The following is a 19,146-nucleotide window of genomic DNA, read 5'->3' on the forward strand; positions in this document are numbered from 1 at the left end:
CCGAGCGCTCCTGCTCGGGGGGCGGAGTTTCGCGGAATAACGCGTTGCGCGCTCGGGGAGAGGCGATAAGGAGAATGCATGGAAGGAGGAGGCGGCCGGCGGCGCGAGGGACGTGAGTCGGCGGGACCGAAGAGCGGGAAGATGTAAGTATTCTCTCTCTCTCTCCCCCCCTCTCCCCCTTCCTTCCCCCCCACTTGAAACCTGCCTACCGTACTGTGTAAAATGGGGATACCTGCCTGCCGCGCTGTGTAAAATGGGGACACCTGCCTGCCGCACTGTGTAAAATGGGGACACCTGCCTGCCGCACTGTGTAAAATGGGGATATCTGCCTACCGTACTGTGTAAAATGGGGATACCTGCCTGCCGCACTGTGTAAAATGGGGACACCTGCCTGCCGCGCTGCGTAAAATGGGGACACCTGCCTGCCGCGCTGTGTAATATGGGGACACTTGCCTGCTGTAATGTGTAAAAAGGGGACTTTTTTATTTTTATTTTTTTCCCCCTGTGGTGGGTGTGATGATATCAGACGAGGCCACGCCCACTTTAATAAGACCACGCCCATTTTAATCAGGCCACACACCCTTGTCGGGAGCGTGCCCCCCCCATATGGCTATATGGGGGGGGGGGACGCATTTTTTTTTTTAGAGCAATTGGGTGGGGGTGGGTGGGACGCATTTTGAAATCTCGCACTGGGAGCCAAATTGTCTAGATACGGCCCTGGTATGTATGTATATATGGGTGGCTTCTTGTGTGACTATGGTAACACTTTTTTATCCTGATTTTTCCTCTTATAATATACAGGTGGTATGTGCATGCCTTACAATCCATGGCATATTAGAGGTTTGAACTCTGTAGCTCTGTGCAGTGCTGGATTTCCCACTAGGTACCTTGGGTTTAGAGGGGAGGGGTGGGGGGGGGGGACAGCTGTCTCCCTATATGGTCAGTCCAGGAGCCCAGAGGATTAGGTTCATTTCTGGGGAGTATTGAAGGCAATCTGGAATTATGGATGATAGAAGTCTGTGAATGGCCCCCCAAAAAAAGGTAGCTTAAGGGGGAGGAGTCTTGTCAGATGTCTTCAAGGAGAGACGTGTTAGTGAGCACCCAATAATATTATGCCCCTAGGGGCTGCTTGACCCCTAAATCTGCCCTTAGGTAAGAGTGCAGTAGTCTACGGGAACAGAAATGTCCCAATTAAGTTATGGATACTTACTTTTTTTTCTTTTGCTCAGTTAATCCTTTTGTTTACAAGCAAAACACATTTCCAGATGGTATTGAACTCTTGTTATGTTCATAGAAACGAAGAATGTGGCGGCAGATAAGGACCACTTGGCCCATCTAGTCTGCCCCGGTTTTTTACCAGATTTTTACCTCAAACCTTATTTGATCCTTATTTCTGTGTAAGAATATCCTTATGTCTATCCCATGCATGTTTACATTGCTCTACTGTCTTATCCTCTACCACCTCTGCTGGGGGGCCATTCCACTTGTCCACTACCCTTTCATTCCATTACGGTGTTCAGTATCCAGGTCTGGATTTAAATAGAAAAGCAAAATAATACTGCCTCACCCAAATCTTGTTCTATGTATGTAAATAAATAGCTTCCTGACATACGGCGCTTGTCCGTCAACAGATTTCAGTGTTGTTAAGTTTAAAAAGAAATGAGCCTCGTCCTGTCCTATTATTCATGAGAATGTTGCGGTAAATGTACATTCAGGCACTTTGTTATAATCTCATCCATCATTACTGAGAGCAGAATCTTCTTAGCTGTAATATTAAATACAGATGGAACGTACGGTATAGCCCGTCTGACAAATGATTCCGGAACCCAATTGGGACCTTCCCGCACAGATATTGTGATCTAAGTAAGACATCTAAAAGAATGGAAGCCCTGCACAATACACTTTAATCATTATATACTGTAGAACTCTCTTCAGTGCAGAGAAAGTTATGTCTGACATCAAGAAAGAAGAAATCTGTGCCAATAAGATTAAATGTTTCTCATGGAGGCAGCTGACGACTGGAATATACAGTGTTTTCCGGTTGAGATCTGCTGGAAACCAGTTTGATCCACCATTTGGGACTTCATCACAGAGAGCGTCATGGATGTTTTGCCATTGATGAGGTCAGCGCGTTCCGTCTCTCACGCAGCAGCAAGCCTTAGATAAGTTGAAGTTTCCTGTCGAGAATAAAGTGTTAATGGAGGAGCTGATGGCAGTTCACACTTCACTGCAGCTTCAACGCCGGGAAATATCATGCACGTTTATCAGGTTTTATATTATATTTGCATCGCAGTCTCAGCAGGATCAGGCTGTGTGGCCGGGTGTAGTGTGTTAGGTAGATTAGACTTAGGTCGACAGTAAGTAGGTCAACACGGTTTCTAGGTTGACAGGGACTCTAGGCCGACATGTACTAGGTTGACATGAGAAAAGGTTGACATGAGGTTTTTTTTTAAACTGTTTTTGGTGTCGTTTTCTCCGTACAGTGACCGGTAACCCCAATTAGTGCACCGTGTCCCCTCACGTGGTTCGCTTGGGGCAGGTTACCGTTCCCAATTGTAGTCCACGTGGATCGTAAAGTATGAAAAAGTTAAAAAAAAATATGGAAAAATGTGAAAAACTCATGTCGACCTTTTGTCATGTCGACCCAGGACATGTCGACCTAGAGTCCCTGTTGACCTGGAAACCATGTTGACCTACTTACTGTCGACCAATAGTGGTCGACCTAGACAGTGTCGACCTACTTACTGTCGACCTAACGACCGGATTTCCGTATGGCTACGGAAAGCTTCTATAGACGTGTACCCCTCATTCACAGCTCTCACTCAGTGGCTACTAGGGCAGATGGAGTGAGCCTCCCCCTCCCCCCCATCCCCTCTCAGTTCTCAGTGGCTGCTAGGGCAGATGGAGTGAGCCCCTCCCTACCTCTTCTTAGCTCTCAGTGGCTGCTAGGGAGAGATGGAGTAAGCCCCTCCCTTCCTCTTCTTAGCTCTCAGTGGCTTCTAGGGATAGATGGAGTGAGCCCCTCCCTTCCTCTTCTTAGCTCTCAGTGGCTTCTAGGGAGAGATGGAGTAAGCTCCTCCCTTCCTCTTCTTAGCTCTCAGTGGCTTCTAGGGATAGATGGAGTGAGCCCCTCCCTTCCTCTTCTTAGCTCTCAGTGGCTTCTAGGGAGAGATGGAGTGAGCCCCTCCCTTCCTCTTCTTAGCTCTCAGTGTCTTCTAGGGAGAGATGGAGTAAACCCCTCCCTTCCTCTTCTTAGTTCTCAGTGGCTTCTAGGGAGAGATGGAGTGAGCCCCTCCCTTCCTCTTCTTAGCTCTCAGTGGCTTCTAGGGAGAGATGGAGTAAGCCCCTCCCTTCCTCTTCTTAGCTCTCAGTGGCTTCTAGAGATAGATGGAGTAAGCCCCTCCCTTCCTCTTCTTAGCTCTCAGTGGCTGCTAGGGAGAGATGGAGTAAGCCCCTCCCTTCCTCTTCTTAGCTCTCAGTGGCTTCTAGAGATAGATGGATTAAGCCCCTCCCTTCCTCTTCTTAGCTCTCAGTGGCTTCTAGGGATAGATGGAGTAAGCCCCTCACTTCCTCTTCTTAGCTCTCAGTGGCTTCTAGAGATAGATGGAGTAAGCCCCTCCCTTCCTCTTCTTAGCTCTCAGTGGCTTCTAGGGATAGATGGAGTAGGCCCCTCCCTCCCCTGATCCACGTCAGCTCTCAGTGGCTGCTATGGACAGATGGAGTGAGGCCCTACCCACTTTTTTTTACAGCTCTCAGTGGCTGATTGTGGCAGATACAGTGGGGCTCTGGCCCCTGGCCCCACACTCACATGCACTGGAGCCTTTAGGATGGAGCAGCATTCTGACCCAACACCCCACAAAATCTGCCCTAAGGAATTGTCGCTAATTTGCAAAATCAGATACAGAAAGACACAGACACACAGGGGAAAGGGGACAGAGATGAGAGAGACAGATGAGGGAGGGGGAACAGAGATGAGAGAGACAGATGGGAGGAAGGGGACAAAGATGATGAGAAAGAGATGGAATAGTGGAAAAAGAGATAAAAGACAGAGAGGGAGAGACTTGACAGATGTGGAGGGGGACAGAGATGAGAGAGAGAGAGACCATTGGTAGAAGCAGGGACTTTATTAGGGAGTATGGGGTATGACAGAATAAAAAAAAACCTGCAACCAGTCAACGATGGGTCCTAAATACTTGTCTAACGTGATAAGAAGACTGGCGGTAACTGATATGCTGTATAGAGAATCTGAGCAGGGAACGTAAGGCAAAAACTCCCACCATCTTGTAGTTATTGACCTGAACTGACCTCACCATATGTCAAAGCACGTTGTACTGAACCACAGATACCTTTTCGCCGTTGATCTAACGTGAGAAGGAACCTAAGAGAAGAAAATCCGTAAGATCTTTTCCTACTATTGGTTTTCCTTTATAGCGGAAGGGTAAACGTGTCATTCATAGTGCACAATGCCATATCGTTCTGTGCAAGGTGCGCTGGCAAATGGTTGAGCCACGTTTTACTGCTAGCTTCCCAGTCTGTCTGCCTCTATCACTGGATACATAAACAATCCTGGAAGTAATAATTCCGGCGCGCCTCGTGCAACGAGAGCTAATACTAATCAGATATGAGCAATAAAAGTGGGGAAAAGCAGGATGAACATGATACCAACTGAAAGGATTAAAAAAAAACAATGTTAATATTTTAAATAATTCAAAACATTTAAAAACATTTTAACCCCGAGGCGGCGAGAGCAGAGAACGGTGTAATTATACGCGGTATCTGTATATAATTGAAATTCCTTAGGGGAAAGGAAAAGTGTCCTTTATATTGCAGAACTCAGCGTGGAACTACAGAGCATTTAATGGGAATGAGGTTCTCTCACTGTTGGCTCTGCACAGTCTATCCATCTGTATTATCGCATTACAGCAGACGTAGTCCGTGTTACCCTTTGGTGGGGCTTTATTGGCCAATACGGATAGGGCCATTAACGAATTTGCAAAGCAGAAAAGCGCAGTCAGAATGCCAGTCCGTGGCATGCCGGCTTTTGTGCAAATGTACTCCTTTCCTAGATGCACGAATGTGCTTAGTTACAGTATATGCAGCCACATGCACAATTATACTTTCTTTTCCCAGATAACTAGACAAGACTTTGGGCCTGATTCATACCTGAGCGCTGCGTTTTCGCACAGCGGGCGACCAGGTACTAACTGCGCATGCGTATTCACTGTAGGCGTGCCCGAGCATTTTCAGGGAGGGTGTCTGACGTCAGCTCCGGCCCCGATCAGCCCGTTCTCATTGCATGGGAGGAGTAAGTCCTGGGCTGCGCAAAAACTGCACAAAGTGGATTTTAGCAGCTTGGCATACACATACACTTGCGCGGCGAATATGCACTGCCCCTGGAGGTGGAGACTATCTAGAGGCAGGACTGCAAAATTAGCAGCCCAGCGATCAGGTCTGAATCACCCTCAATGAAAGATCGAATTAATGAAGGGGGTAGTTTTAAGTCAGTGATGGGCAACAGAAGTCCCTGGGGCCATAGGTGACCCTCGGAGCCCTCACTTGCATCTCCCAGCAAAATAAAATAGTTATTATAACAGGTTACTAGTCATTTGCAGTAAGGTTTCACAATTCTGCTTTTCAGGTACCTCCAACAGTTCCTGGCGTGAAGATTTGCATCTGTATCCGTCAGAATGATTTAAAGCTTGCTTATAAACAGATGAGGCAGCATTTGTTGCAACATTTGACCTTCCCAGGTCACTCAACTTTCAGGCAATGGGAAGGGGGGCTTAGGAGAGGAAAATCAATTTGTTAGACCAGTGATTATTAAATCTGTCTCCAGATAACAGACATTAAATAATAAGTAGTAAGTTTGCATTTTCTATAAGCCTTCCATTAATTTACTCATGTGTATTCCTGGACTATAAGGCTCCAAAAAGGGGCAGGTGGAAGTAGGACCTCGATTGTAATAAAATAAGATGTACATGGCGCTTTAGTTGTCATTTTAAGGAAGCCAACAAAGAGCCTTTACACTGTATAGTGACTTAATGCAGAGGTTGGCCTGCCCTTGTGTGGTGGGGAAGTGAGATATGTAGTCTCATACAGTATACGCTACCTAAGGCCCTATTCTAATTGAATGACCAATAGGTGGACGCAAACACATGTTGGATATCCTTATTCAGAAAGATCTTGAGAATTCCAGCGTTATGACCTTAGACGAGACATCCCGTCTCCCTGTTTTGCTTTGTTAAACTGGACTGGAAAACAGCCTGAAAAAAAAACCTGCATACCCCCCAGTATAAATCCATATCATACGCCTCGTGGCTGGGCTCAGTATGTGTTTGCTCTGCCACGTGCAATTCCGGATGTCTTACTAGAAAAAAAAACCATAGAAGTATCATATTATAAACGCACAGGGAGCGGGCGCTCTGTTTACTCTGCAGCAAGTAAAGCAGAAAATGATTTTGTTTCATTCCTGACTACACACGGCTCCTGGAGCAGAGAAAGTGAAAATGAGAGAGACAATATGAAAAAATATGACTTCGCTGGAAGCCCAGGGGAGGAGCACGGGCCGCCAAAGACAGCCAGACTAGAACAGTGCTGACAGAAAAAAATGGGTGGGGGGGAAGGAAGAAAGAAAGAAAGAAAGAAAGAAAGAAAGAAAGAAAGAAAGAAAGAAAGAAAGAAAGAGAAAGAAAAGGAAAGAAACGAAAGAAAGACTTCCAGGAACGCAGCCATGTTTATATATAAATAGTTTGTGCCATTAAACGCCGTAATTGGACAGCTATTAGAGACAGCTCCATCTGAGCTATAAGACGATGACAGCCGTGTAAGATAGGGAGAACAGCGGGGAGTTCGGGATATGTCAGCCAGACGTAATTTAATAGTAGGAGAGGTTTACAATAAGACTTCAGAGGGTTCCTCAAAAACGTATCTGATTATGTTTATTTACAAGGAATGGCTATTATCTAATGCTACTCTGCGTCTCCCCTAGTAAACGGTGGGTGGTCGGCAGAAAAGAATATATATAAGGCCACTCTATTGAATCCTAATGTGAATGCAGACCCCAGAGCGAAGTATTTCAAACACCTTAGGGGACAGCAGAGGAGGCTTCAGTTCATATCCACTCAGAGAGAAGAGCTGGAAGAATAGGGCCACCCGCCAGGGCCCGAGGCAATAGGAGTCACAGCACAGTAAATAAACCATTAAACCTAAGAGACTCGAGTCGTCTTGTATAAAAGAGCCGCACGAACCATTTGCAGATACACATGTATAAACGTTCTTTGGCGCAGCTGGAGCTCTGTACGATAACGCTGTGAATGTGGGGGAACACTTTATTCTTACCCAGAGCAGGCTTCAAGACTCTTAAAGGACAGCACTTTAATTAGGGTTGTCACCTGGGCGGTAAAAAATTGGAATTGGTGCCAGTAACATTGATTGGGTATAAAACATGGGCCAAGATTGACCAAGCCTTGGAGAGTGATAAATTGCATGGTGTTAAAGTACCAGCCAATCAGCTCCTAACTGTCATTTTTTTTCAAACACAGCATGTAACATAGCAGTTAGGAGCAGATTGGTTGGTACTTTATCACCGTGAAATTTTTCACTCTCCAAGGCTTGATAAATCAGGGACATGATATGCAAAAATATAGCATGTTTGCACGTCTGTAAATGACCTTTACTCTGTGTGACCATTTGTATACACACTGGCAAAAATAACTTAATACTTAAATAAAATCCGACTACTGCCTTAAAATTAATTATGATTCTTATATTATTTTCTCTAACGTCCTAGTGGATGCTGGGGACTCCATAAGGACCATGGGGAATAGACGGGCTCCGCAGGAGACAGGGTATAGACGGGCTCCGCAGGAGACAGGGCACTTTAAGAAAGAATTTGGATACTGGTGTGCTCTGGCTCCTCCCTCTATGTCCCTCCTCCAGACCTCAGTTTGAATCTGTGCCCGGACGAGCTGGGTGCTACTTAGTGAGCTCTCCTGAGCTTGCTAAAAAGAAAGTATTTTGTTAGGTTTTTTTTATTTTCAGAGAGATCTGCTGGCAACAGGCTCTCTGCTACGTGGGACTGAGGGGAGAGAAGCAGCCCTACTCACTGAAGATAGGTCCTGCTTCTTAGGCTACTGGACACCATTAGCTCCAGAGGGATCGTACACAGGTTTGCACCCTTGGTCGTCCGATCCCGAAGCCGCGCCGCCGCCCCCCTCGCAGAGCCGGAAGACAGAAGCTGGTGACAGAAGCAAGAAGACTTCGAAATCGGCGGCAGAAGACTCCAGTCTTCATATGAGGTAGCGCACAGCACTGCAGCTGTGCGCCATTGCTCCCACACGCAGGGGGGGGGGGGGGCGCCCTGGGCAGCAATTAGAGACCTCTTGGCAAAAGTGGGCATATATACAGTTGGGCACTGTATATATGCATGGGCCCCCGCCATATTTTTACACAGAAACGCGGGACAGAAGCCCGCCGCTGAGGGGTCGGGGCTTCTTCCTCAGCATTCACCAGCGCCATGTTTTTTCTCCACAGCACCGCTGAGAGGAAGCTCCCCAGTCTCTCCCCTGCAGTTACATGGTAGAAGAGGGTAAAAAGAGAAGGGGGGCACATAATTAGGCGCAAAAATCAATATAAACAGCAGCTACTGGGTTAACATTAAGTTACTGTGTTATTCCTGGGTTAATAGTGCTGGGGTGTGTGCTGGCATACTCTCTCTCTGTCTCTCCAAAGGGCCTTATGGGGGAATTGTCTTCAGATGAGCATTCCCTGAGTGTGTGGTGTGTCGGTATGTGTGTGTCGACATGTCTGAGGTAAAAGGCTCCCCTAAGGAGGAGATGGAGCAAATATGTGTGTGAGAGGGTGTCTCCGTCGAAAACGCCGACACCTGTTTGGATATGTGTAATTAAGTGCTAAGGTGAATTTATTGCACAAAAGATTAGAGAACAGACAGGAAATCTACCCATGTCTGTCCCTATGTCACAGAGACCTTCAGAGTCTCTCAATGCTCACTATCCAAAATAATAGACACTGATATCGACACGGAGTTTGACTCCAGTGTCGACTACGATAATGCAAAGTTACAACCAAAATGGCAGAAAAGTATTCAATATATGATTATTGTAATAACTAGGTGCTTCATCGCGCCCTACGGGCGCTCTTCACACCGTCGCAAGGGGCTACGCCCCCTTAACCCTTGCATGCCTTTCTGGGGTTCAATATTTGTATTATATGGAGTATTACCTGCATTCCTTTGTTAGTGGTTAAATATTGCACAATGAAAGGGCGTGCGATGGTGAAGGAGGCGCAGCCCCTTGCGACGGCGTGAACAGCACCTACAGGGCACGATGTACAGAATGTAGCGGGTGCGGGGGGGACTGCGGATGGGGGAGGGTGTCTGTAGATGCTGCGGGTGGAGGGGGGGCGGAAGCGGGGGGGCCCGGATGGGGAAGGGTCGGGAGGTGCTGTGGGTGGGGGAGGGGCAGAGGAGTGGGGGCCGCAGATGGGGGAGGGGTCCGGAGGCACTGCAGGTGGGGGAGGGGCAGGGTTGTCACGGGTGGGAGAGGGGAAGGTGTGGGGATGTTGCGGATGGGTGAAGGGTTCCGGAGGTGCTGTGGGATGGGAAGGGGCGGGGGTGCCGGGGGTGGGGTAGGGGTCCGCAGGTGCCGTGGGTAGGGGAGGGGCAGGTACGGGTGGTGCGGCGGATGGGGAAGGAGGTCCGGAGGTGCTGCAGGTGGTGGAGGGGCAAATGCGGGGGTGCCATGGGTGGGGGAGGGGTGGGGGAGGGGGGGACCGTGGATGGAGGAGGGTGTCTGCAGATGCTGCGGGTGGAGGGGGGCATGTGTGGGGGGAGACATATTTGGGGGGTGGATGGTGGAGGGGGTCTGGAGGTGCTGTGGGTGGTGAACGGGCGGAGGAGTGGGAGCCGCGGGTGGTGTAGGGGGTCTGGAGGCACAGCGTGTGGGGGAGGGGTGGAGTGCCGCATGTGGTGGAGGGGAAGGTGCAGAGGTGTGGTGCATTGGGGAGGGGTTTGGAGGTGCTGCGGGTACTGTACCTGCCAAAAAGGTAGTTGGAGGGTATGCAGTAACAGGGCCAGGACAGGGGTGACGGGGCCAGGACAGGGGTGACGGGGCCAGGACAGGGGTGACGGGGCCAGGACAGGGGTGACAGGGTCAGAACAGGGGTGACGGGGCCAGGACAGGGGAGACGGGGCCAGGACAGAAATGACAGGGATAGGATAGGGGTGACAGGGCCAGGGTAGGGGCGGCAGGACCAGGACAGGGGTGACAGGGCCAGTATAGGGTTGACAGGGCAAGCACAGGGGTGACAGGGCCAGGATAGGGGTAACAGGGCCAGCATAAGGGTGACAGGGCCAGGATAAGGATGAAAGGGACAGAAAAAGGGTGACAGGGCAAGGCCAGGGGTGACAGGGACATGACAGAACACAGGGCACGGGAGAGACTGGTATTAGGGACAAAAGAGTGGTGACAGAGAGATGTGTCTTACCGGAGTCACTGCTGCTGGCTGCTGCTGTTCCACTCCAACCTGTTGGGATCTGCTGCTGGTGGAGACTTGGCATGGCTGACTCTCTCAAGCTGGAGTCCTGCTTCCTCTGCCCGTCCGCATCCCTCCCCCCCTCCTCAGTCACACACCGCAGACCTCGCGCAGCTGCCGGGCAATGTGGTAAGGGGAGACTGGAAGTGACTGGTTAGCCCCCAGGAGACGCTGCGGCTGGAGGGAGGAGGGGGTCATAGCAGGCACGCGGCGCGGACCTCGCGGCTGCTGGGCGATGTGGTAAGGGGAGACTGGGAGTGACTGGTTAGCTCCCAGGAGACACTGCGGCTGGAGGGAGGAGGGGGTCGGAGCCTGCAAGCAGCTCGGACTTCTGCAGCGCTACCCGCCGGCTAAAGTGTGTGAAGGAGCTGGGCGCACCTCACTGTGGGTGGCAGCTAGTGGTGGGGTTGCCGGGGCTGGAGATAACAGAGGCAGTATGGAACCTGCACAGCGGCAGGTGCCCCACAAAACTGCAGCTGAGAAGCGTGGAGTGTGCCAGAAAGTGACGCTCCTCCACGTCAGAGAGACCCTGCTGAGAATGCTGATGTGGGGGGTCAAGCACACAGTAAGCCGGTGCCCGTCTGTCTGTACGGCATACCCCTCACACACCCCCATACCTCCCAACTGTCCCGATTTTCGCGGGACAGTCCCATTTTTTGGGGTCTGTCCCGCTGTCCCACCCGCGGGTCGCAGTGTCCCGCGGGGGGGGGGGGGGGAGTTGGAAAGCTCCTGTACTCGCTTTTCTGCTTAGCAGAGCAGCGGTGAATAGTGGAGACAGAGGGAGAGGGGGCATCAGGGGGTACGGATTAAGGGGGGTTCCAGCAGCAGAGCCGAATTAAGGGGGGGGGGCAGGGGGTACGTACCGTTGGCCCCACAGTTTTAGGGGGCCCCCCGGCTTGAGTAGCTCTGTCCCAGCTCAGAAGCTCCCCCGTCCTGCCAGCAACAGTGGCAGCATTGTGCTACAGTCAGCACACGCTGCTGCGTGTTGGCAGGTCTGTGGTGTTGCAGGGAGGCAGCAGTCTCCCTGCTTTCTTCTGCCTGTGCGGGTGTGTAGGGGGGAGCGACCACCTCCTCTGGATTTAGCCCTAGCTGAGGGGACAAAATTCCATTTAAAAAAAAAACCCAGAATTTGCATAAGGGGGCGTGGCCTCGTATCCCGCGATTAGTCCACGCCCCCAACCCCACAGCAGGCACAGCAATGAGATAGGGCTCCCCTGTCTCAAGTGCCCTGGGCCCCCCGGACTCCTAATCAGCCCCTGGGGGCATGCCAGCAGCTCACAGAGCGCTGGGCATGCCCCCTCACTGACGAAAACGGGGACCCTCCCGTAAAGCCACGCCCCCTTTTGTTGGTCACGCCCCTTTTTCGCCGCCTGTGTGTCCCTCCTTCTGCCTGAAGAAAGCTCCTGAAGAAAGCTGGGAGGTATGCACCCCTGCCTGTGCCATGCCCATACTATCATACTATCTGCTTCTGCTCCTAGTCTCCTATAAATTTGCCCAGATCTGTGACTCATTTTACTAACTCCGCCCAGTGTTGTGACTCCGCCCAGTGTTAGCAAACGAGTCACAAAGTCACAGATCTGGGCTATTATATAGGAGATAGATGATTTGCATATCACTGATGACTCATCTGTCCCTGACACAAGGGTACACATGTTTAAGGGGAAGAAAGCTGAGGTAAATTTCCCTCCTCTCATGATGAAAAAGAGCGAGAATCTCCAGACAAGAGACTGCAGTTTCCCACAAAGAATTCTCAGGCAGTATCCTTTCCCCACTAGGGCCAGGATGTGATGGGAATCTTCCCCTAGGGTGTCACGTTTGCCCAAAAGGTAGCCCTGACGTAACAGCTATTCTCAGGGATCCTGCAGATAGCGTGCACATTCTGGTACACTACTTAGATCGGCGATTGTGTCGGCATGGGTTTATAGCGCTGTGGCAGCGTGGACAGGTACCTTATCAGCAGAGATTGAGACCCTAGTATGTATATATATATATATATATATATGTATATTCTTGTGCATTAACCCCGGCACTCACTAAATCCACAGCGGGATATGGCTTGCTCCTGTGCCTTCCCCATCCGCAGGTCCCCCTCCGGTATGTATAATCAGACGAAGGGGAATTGGTCCCCGAAACGTTGATGTCACTTGCTGTGAATACACTCTGAATTTGCAAGTCTCCGAGTGCCGCCTCTTTATTTCTCTGAATATATATATGTATATATAGATATATATATATAGATATATATATTAAAGATGCTGTCTTAAGATAGATATATATATATATATATATATATATATAAAACATGCCCAAAGAGACATGAGTATACTGGTCCTAGAGTCAAAGCTATGTCGATTTCTGCTTGACGTGTCCTGTAGAATATGCAATGGACAGATGATGCCGACTTAAGAGGCATATGGAAGGCTGAGGATTGTGTGGAGAAGGGTTCTCGGACCTGGTCTCCACAGCGATAGCTGGTAATTCTGATATTTTGCCTTATAATCCTGCACAGCCTAGGAAAGCACGACATTATCAAATGCAGCCTTTCGAACAAAGAAACAAGAAAGTCCGAGGTGCGTCCTTTCTTGCCAGAGGTGGGGGCAGAGGAAAGAAGCTGCACAACACAGCTAGTTCCCAGGAACAGAAGTCCTCCCCGGCCTCTACAAACTCCACCGCATGTCGCTGGGGCTCCACAGGTGGAGCTAGGCCTGGTGGGGGCACGCCTTCGTAAGTTCAGCCACAAGTGGGTTCACTCCCTGTTAGATCCCTAGGCAATAGATATTGTGTCTCAGGGATACAAGCTGGACTTTGAGAAGATGCCCCCTCACCGACGGCCCTGCCGACTTCCCCCCACGAGAGGGAAACAGTGTTAACTGCAATTCACAAATTGTATCTTCAACAGGTGGTGGTCAAGGTTCCCCTCCTTCAACAAGGAGGGGGTTATTATTCGACCATGTTGTAGTCCCGAAACCAGACGGTTCGGTCAGACCCATATTGAATTTAAAATCCCTGAACATATACCTGAAAAGGTTCAAGTTCAAGATGGAATCGCTAAGAGCGGTCCTTGCAAGCCTGAAAGGGGGAGATTTTATGGTGACTCTGGGCATAAAGGATGCATACCTTCATGTCCCCATTTATCCGCCTCATCAGGCGTACCTCAGAATTGCGGTACGGGATTGTCATTACCAATTTCAGACGTTGCCGTTTGGTCTCTCCACGGCCCCGAGGATATTCACCAAGGTAATGGCGGAAAGGATGGTGCTCCTGCGGAAGCAAGGTGTCACTATTATCACATACTTGGATGATCTCTTCATAAAAGCGAGATCAAGAGAGCAGTTGCTGAACAGCGTATCACTTTCTCTGGAAGTGTAACGGCAACACGGCTAGATTCTATGTATTCCAAAGTCGCAGTTGGTTCCTACAGCTCATCTGGCTCTCCTAGGCATGATCCTAGACACAGACCAGGAAAGGGTTTATCTCCCGATAGAGAGAGCTCAGGAGCTCGTGACACTGGTCAGGAATCTATTAAAACCATAACAGGTGTCAGTGCATCACTGCACTCGAGTCCTGGGAAGGATGGTGACATCATACGAGGCCATTCTCTTCGGCAGTGGGACTTACTTGACAAGTGGTATGGATCACATCTTCAGATGCATCGGTTAATCACCCTATCCCCCAGGGCCAAGGTGTCTCTCCTGTGGTGGCTGCAGAGTGCTCACCTTCTCGAAGGTCGCGGTTTCGGCATTCAGGACTGGGTCCTGGTGACCACGGATGCAAACCTCCAAGGGTGGGGGGCAGTCACACAGGGAAGAAATTTCCAAGGGCTGTGGTCAAGTCAGGAGACTTGCCTTCACATCAACATCCTGGAACTAAGGGCCATGTACAACGCCCTACGTCAAGCGGAGTCCCTGCTTCGCGACCAACCGGTTCTGATTCAGTCAGAAAATATCACCGCAGTGGCTCATGTAAACTGCCAAGGCGGCACAAGGAGCAGGGTGGCGATGGTAGAAGCCACCAGAATTCTTCGCTGGGCGGAGAGTCACGTAAACGCACTGTCAGCGGTGTTCATTCCGGGAGTGGACAACTGGGAAGCGGACTTCCTCAGCAGGCACGACCTCCACCCGGGAGAGTGGGGACTTCATCAAGAAGTCTTCATGCAGATTGCAAGTCGGTGGGAACTGCCACAGGTGGACATGATGGCATCCCGCCTCAACAAAAAGCTATAGAGGTATTGCGCCAGGTCAAGAGACCCTCAGGCGATAGCTGTAGACGCACTAGTGACACCGTGGGTGTTCCAGTCGGTCTATGTATTTCCTCCTCTTCCTCTCATACCCAAGGTGCTGAGAATCATGAGAAGAAGAGGAGTGAGAACAATACTCATTGTTCCGGATTGGCCAAGAAGGACTTGGTATCCAGAGCTGCAAGAAATGATCACAGAGGACCCATGGCCTCTGTCTCTAAGACAGGACTTGTTGCAACAGGGGCCCTGTCTGTTCCAAGACTTACCGCGGCTGCGTTTGACGGCATGGCGGTTGATTGCCGGATCCTAGCAGAAAAAGGCATTCCGGATGAGGTCATTCCTACGCTGATAGAGGCTGGGAGGGATGTGACGGCTCAACATTATCACCGTATATGGCGAAAATACGTGGCTTGGTGTGAGGCCAGGAATGCCCCTACGGATGAATTCCAGCTGGGCCTTTTCCTTCACTTCCTACAGTCGGGAGTTACTTTGGGCCTTAAATTGGGTTCCATTAAGGTTCAGATTTCGGCCTTATCCATTTTCTTTCAAAAAGAACTGGCTTCTCTACCTGAAGTTCAGACGTTTGTAAAGGGAGTGCTGCATATTCAGCCCCCTTTTGTGCCTCCAGTGGCACCTTGGGATCTTAACGTGGTGTTGAGTTTCCTGAAATTACACTGGTTTGAACCACTCAAAACGGTGGAAGTAAAATATCTCACGTGGAAGGTGGTCATGCTATTAGCCTTGGCTTCGGCTAGGCGTGTGTCAGAATTGGCGGCTTTGTCACATAAAAGCCCTTATCTGGTTTTCCATGCGGATAGAGCAGAATTGCGGACCCGCCCACAATTTCTGCCGAAAGTGGTTTCATCCTTTCATATAAACCAACCTATTGTGGTCCCTGTGGCTACTACTGACTTGGAGGATTCCGAGTCACTGGATGTAGTCGGGGCTTTGAAGGTTTATGTAGCCAGAACGGCTAAGGTCAGGAAAACAGAATCTTTGTTTATCCTGTATGCTTCCAACAAGCTTGGGGCACCTGCTTCAAAGCAAACTATTGCTCGCTGGATCTGTAACAGGATTCAGCAGGCTCATTCTGCGGCTGGATTGCCGCTGCCTAAATCAGTTAAGGCCCATTCCACTAGGAAGGTGGGCTCTTCTTGGGCGGCTGCCCGAGGGGTCTCGGCATTACAGCTTTGCCGAGCGGCTACTTGGTCAGGTTCAAACACTTTTGCAAAGTTCTACAAGTTTGATACCCTGGCTGAGGAGGACCTTGTGTTTGCTCATTCGGTGCTGCAGAGTCATCCGCACTCTCCCGCCCGTTTGGGAGCTTTGGTATAATCCCCATGGTCCTTACGGAGTCCCCAGCATCCACTAGGACGTTAGAGAAAATAAGATTTTACTTACCGGTAAATCTATTTCTCGTAGTCCGTAGTGGATGCTGGGCGCCCGTCCCAAGTGCGGACTTCATCTGCAATACTTGTATATAGTTATTGCTTAAATAAGGGTTATGTTATGGTTGCATCAGGGTTGATCTGATGCTCCGTTGTTGTTCATACTGTTAACTGGGTAAGTTTATCACAAGGTGTGATTGGTGTGACTGGTATGAGTCTTGCCCTGGATTCCAAAATCCTTTCCTTGTACTGTCAGCTCTTCCGGGCACAGTTTCTCTAACTGAGGTCTGGAGGAGGGACATAGAGGGAGGAGCCAGAGCACACCAGTATCCAAATTCTTTCTTAACGTGCCCTGTCTCCTGCGGAGCCCGTCTATTCCCTGTCTCCTGCAGAGCCCGTCTATTCCCCATGGTCCTTACGGAGTCCCCAGCATCCACTACGGACTACGAGAAATAGATTTACCGGTAAGTAAAATCTTATTTTTATTTAGCACACTGCCCTTTGTACCCCGGGTGTGTAAGTCCGGGGAGAGCAGTCACATCAGGATAGCCTTTATTTTATGTTGCATTTAATGACATTGGGTTATGGGCACACATTAATGCCAGGTTCAGGTGTGCTTAAGACGGTGGAAGCAATGATTAAATGTAAAGGCTAATTGTCCAATCACAGCCCCATTGCAGAATACAAAGAACATTTTTCTGTTTCTAAAAATAGGGACTGTGATGTCACCCGCGGGGAAGAAATGGCTACTGCGCTGCACTTTTTTTTATTAAACGCAATTTGTAAATTTAGAGTTACGGGAAGCTGAAATAAAATATACAGGAATGGAAATATCTGCATCTGCCGTGCACAGTATGTAAAGTACCAGTCAGCTGTCTCGCACGGTACCCGCTTGCAGATCTTGATATTCAGCGTGTTCCACCGAAAATGCTGCTTTTTCTGATACCTAGTAAGGGAGAAGATCTATCTGCCAGCAGTGATTTATTGGTTGGTGTTTTTGGTTTAGCATCCAGCATATATAATACATATCCGTGTCAGAACTGTTCAATCACTTACTGTAATAAATGTCCAAAGGAATTTGATATTGATTCTCGTCTTTGTCTTCTGGGCTGCGGTGAGAGATCTGGTTTGGGAGGCTTGAGGAGGCCCCTAGTGAGGCTGCTAGTGATCGGGGGATAAGGCCAGCATGGAACAGTAGCCAGTGTCCTTGCACCGGTAGCCCCTTTATAATCTATATGCGTAGGTTCCCGTGGTGATTATATCAGGGGCTGTATGCCAGCCTGCCATAATTGCTCCTGCAGGTACAGAACTAAAGGCGTATATTCACCCATCTGCAGAATTATATGCATCTTTGCGGACATACCTCTCCTACCGGTACACTTGGTTGCATCACCATCGCAATTGTCAGAGCGCGCTTACACCATCCTCTGTCATTGCCACAAAAGAAAGCAGTCAGGAGGTAGCATGTAAGAAGCAGGAACACAGACAGTACGTGAAAGTGTTGCGTGTGCTGTATTTGCAGTCACAGGTCCGGCGTTGCACGCACAGCCGATGTCGTACGCAGTGGGGTGGCTTTTTGTTCTGCGCAGGTGGCTAGCCGGCACTGTAGACTGTTATTTTCTGTATTGCAGTGTGTTCTGTTCTTAGCACACCATTTGAAACTGATCCAGATGTAAGCTCGGTGTAGGAAGGGCGGGCCCCTTTAGCTTCCGGGCCCCATAGCGATGGTACCCCGTGCAGCATAAAGATACCCTTAAATTTTTCCCATGATGGTAAAATGAGTGTGTCTAGAGTTTGTATGTATAGTAGTGGAGAGAGAGGACAGCCATGGAGGGTCCCCCTTAGTCAACTGGTCCACAGGGGTACAGAGGAAATCCCTAGTTTGCACCACTGCCTGAGGGCCCCGTCCCCTCCTCCAGGGGTCAGGTTCCAGACTGTGCTGAAATTGATACATTGATACTCTGTTAGAGGGTTAGTTACCTAGTGGGGCAATGCCACTGATAAACATGGGTGTTTGTTTCACTACAATAGAAACTACATCCTCTATGGAGGCTGGTCACCCCCCCTTACGCATGGGTCCCTACCACTGTATTCCCCCAGTGGACCCTTCTAGCTCCACTGCCCCTAATGCTAGAGATGCGGCCCCAGCCTTGGCCCATAATCAGAGTGGTGGCCTGATGGTATTAAAGCTACATGATAAGTTTTGAGAATATATGGCTAAAAGATCTAGGGGTCTATTTGCTAAGCCTGGAATGGAGATAAAGTACCAACCAACCAGCTCATAACTGTCATTTTTCAAACACAGCCTGTAACATGGCAGTTAGGAGCTGATTGGCTGGTACTATATCTCCGTCCACTTTTAGTAAATAGACCCCCTAGTTTGGAAAATATGTTGCTTCTCTGTCTAACAATTAATAAATGATAGCTTCCACCTCTCATGCAAAGGTGATTACGTTGCAGACTGTTCTGCATAAAAGTGCAATGGGCACTGCTTCCCGTGCCAAGCTGGAAGAACATTGATTATGCCCACCCGTTGGCAGTATGTTCTACATGTGGGTTCTCTGTACAGCAGATATACCAAGGGTTCAAAGACAATGCAGTATTACATGAATAACTAATACAAATGCTTAAAAATTAAAGACACCCACACATTGCTAACCTCTGTAACACTGTTGTCTTCTCCTACCAGTGCCACCAAAGATCTCCAACATCTCTGCAGACATCACTGTGAATGAAGGCAACAACGTGACTCTGATGTGTATTGCCAACGGGCGTCCAGACCCAATCATCACTTGGAGACATCTCAACCCAACAGGTAGGAACAATCCCAGATGTTTCCTCTATGTTACAATATGCCGCCTGTGTGCTCCTCTGGGGTGGAGTTGGTATCATCCCAAGGGAGTGGTCCTTAAAAGCTGCATTTGGAAAATACTTAATGATGGGGTTGCCACATGCAGACTTTGATGTATT

The 19,146-nt window shown here is 49.5% G+C and overlaps 1 protein-coding gene across 3 annotated transcripts in view; it reads left to right on the forward strand.

The window, feature by feature from the left end:
- Positions 1-19,146, forward strand: part of LSAMP (limbic system associated membrane protein) — a 1,024,508-nt gene that overhangs the window by 574,575 nt on the left and 430,787 nt on the right. For all 3 annotated transcript variants that reach the window (XM_063956776.1, XM_063956777.1, XM_063956778.1), the window contains exon 3: positions 18,866-18,991. In XM_063956776.1, the coding sequence (XP_063812846.1) occupies positions 18,866-18,991 (126 nt within the window). The remainder of the gene's footprint in view (positions 1-18,865; positions 18,992-19,146) is intronic.

Source organism: Pseudophryne corroboree, chromosome 2, assembly GCF_028390025.1.
Source record: "Pseudophryne corroboree isolate aPseCor3 chromosome 2, aPseCor3.hap2, whole genome shotgun sequence".
Lineage (NCBI taxonomy): Eukaryota > Metazoa > Chordata > Amphibia > Anura > Myobatrachidae > Pseudophryne > Pseudophryne corroboree.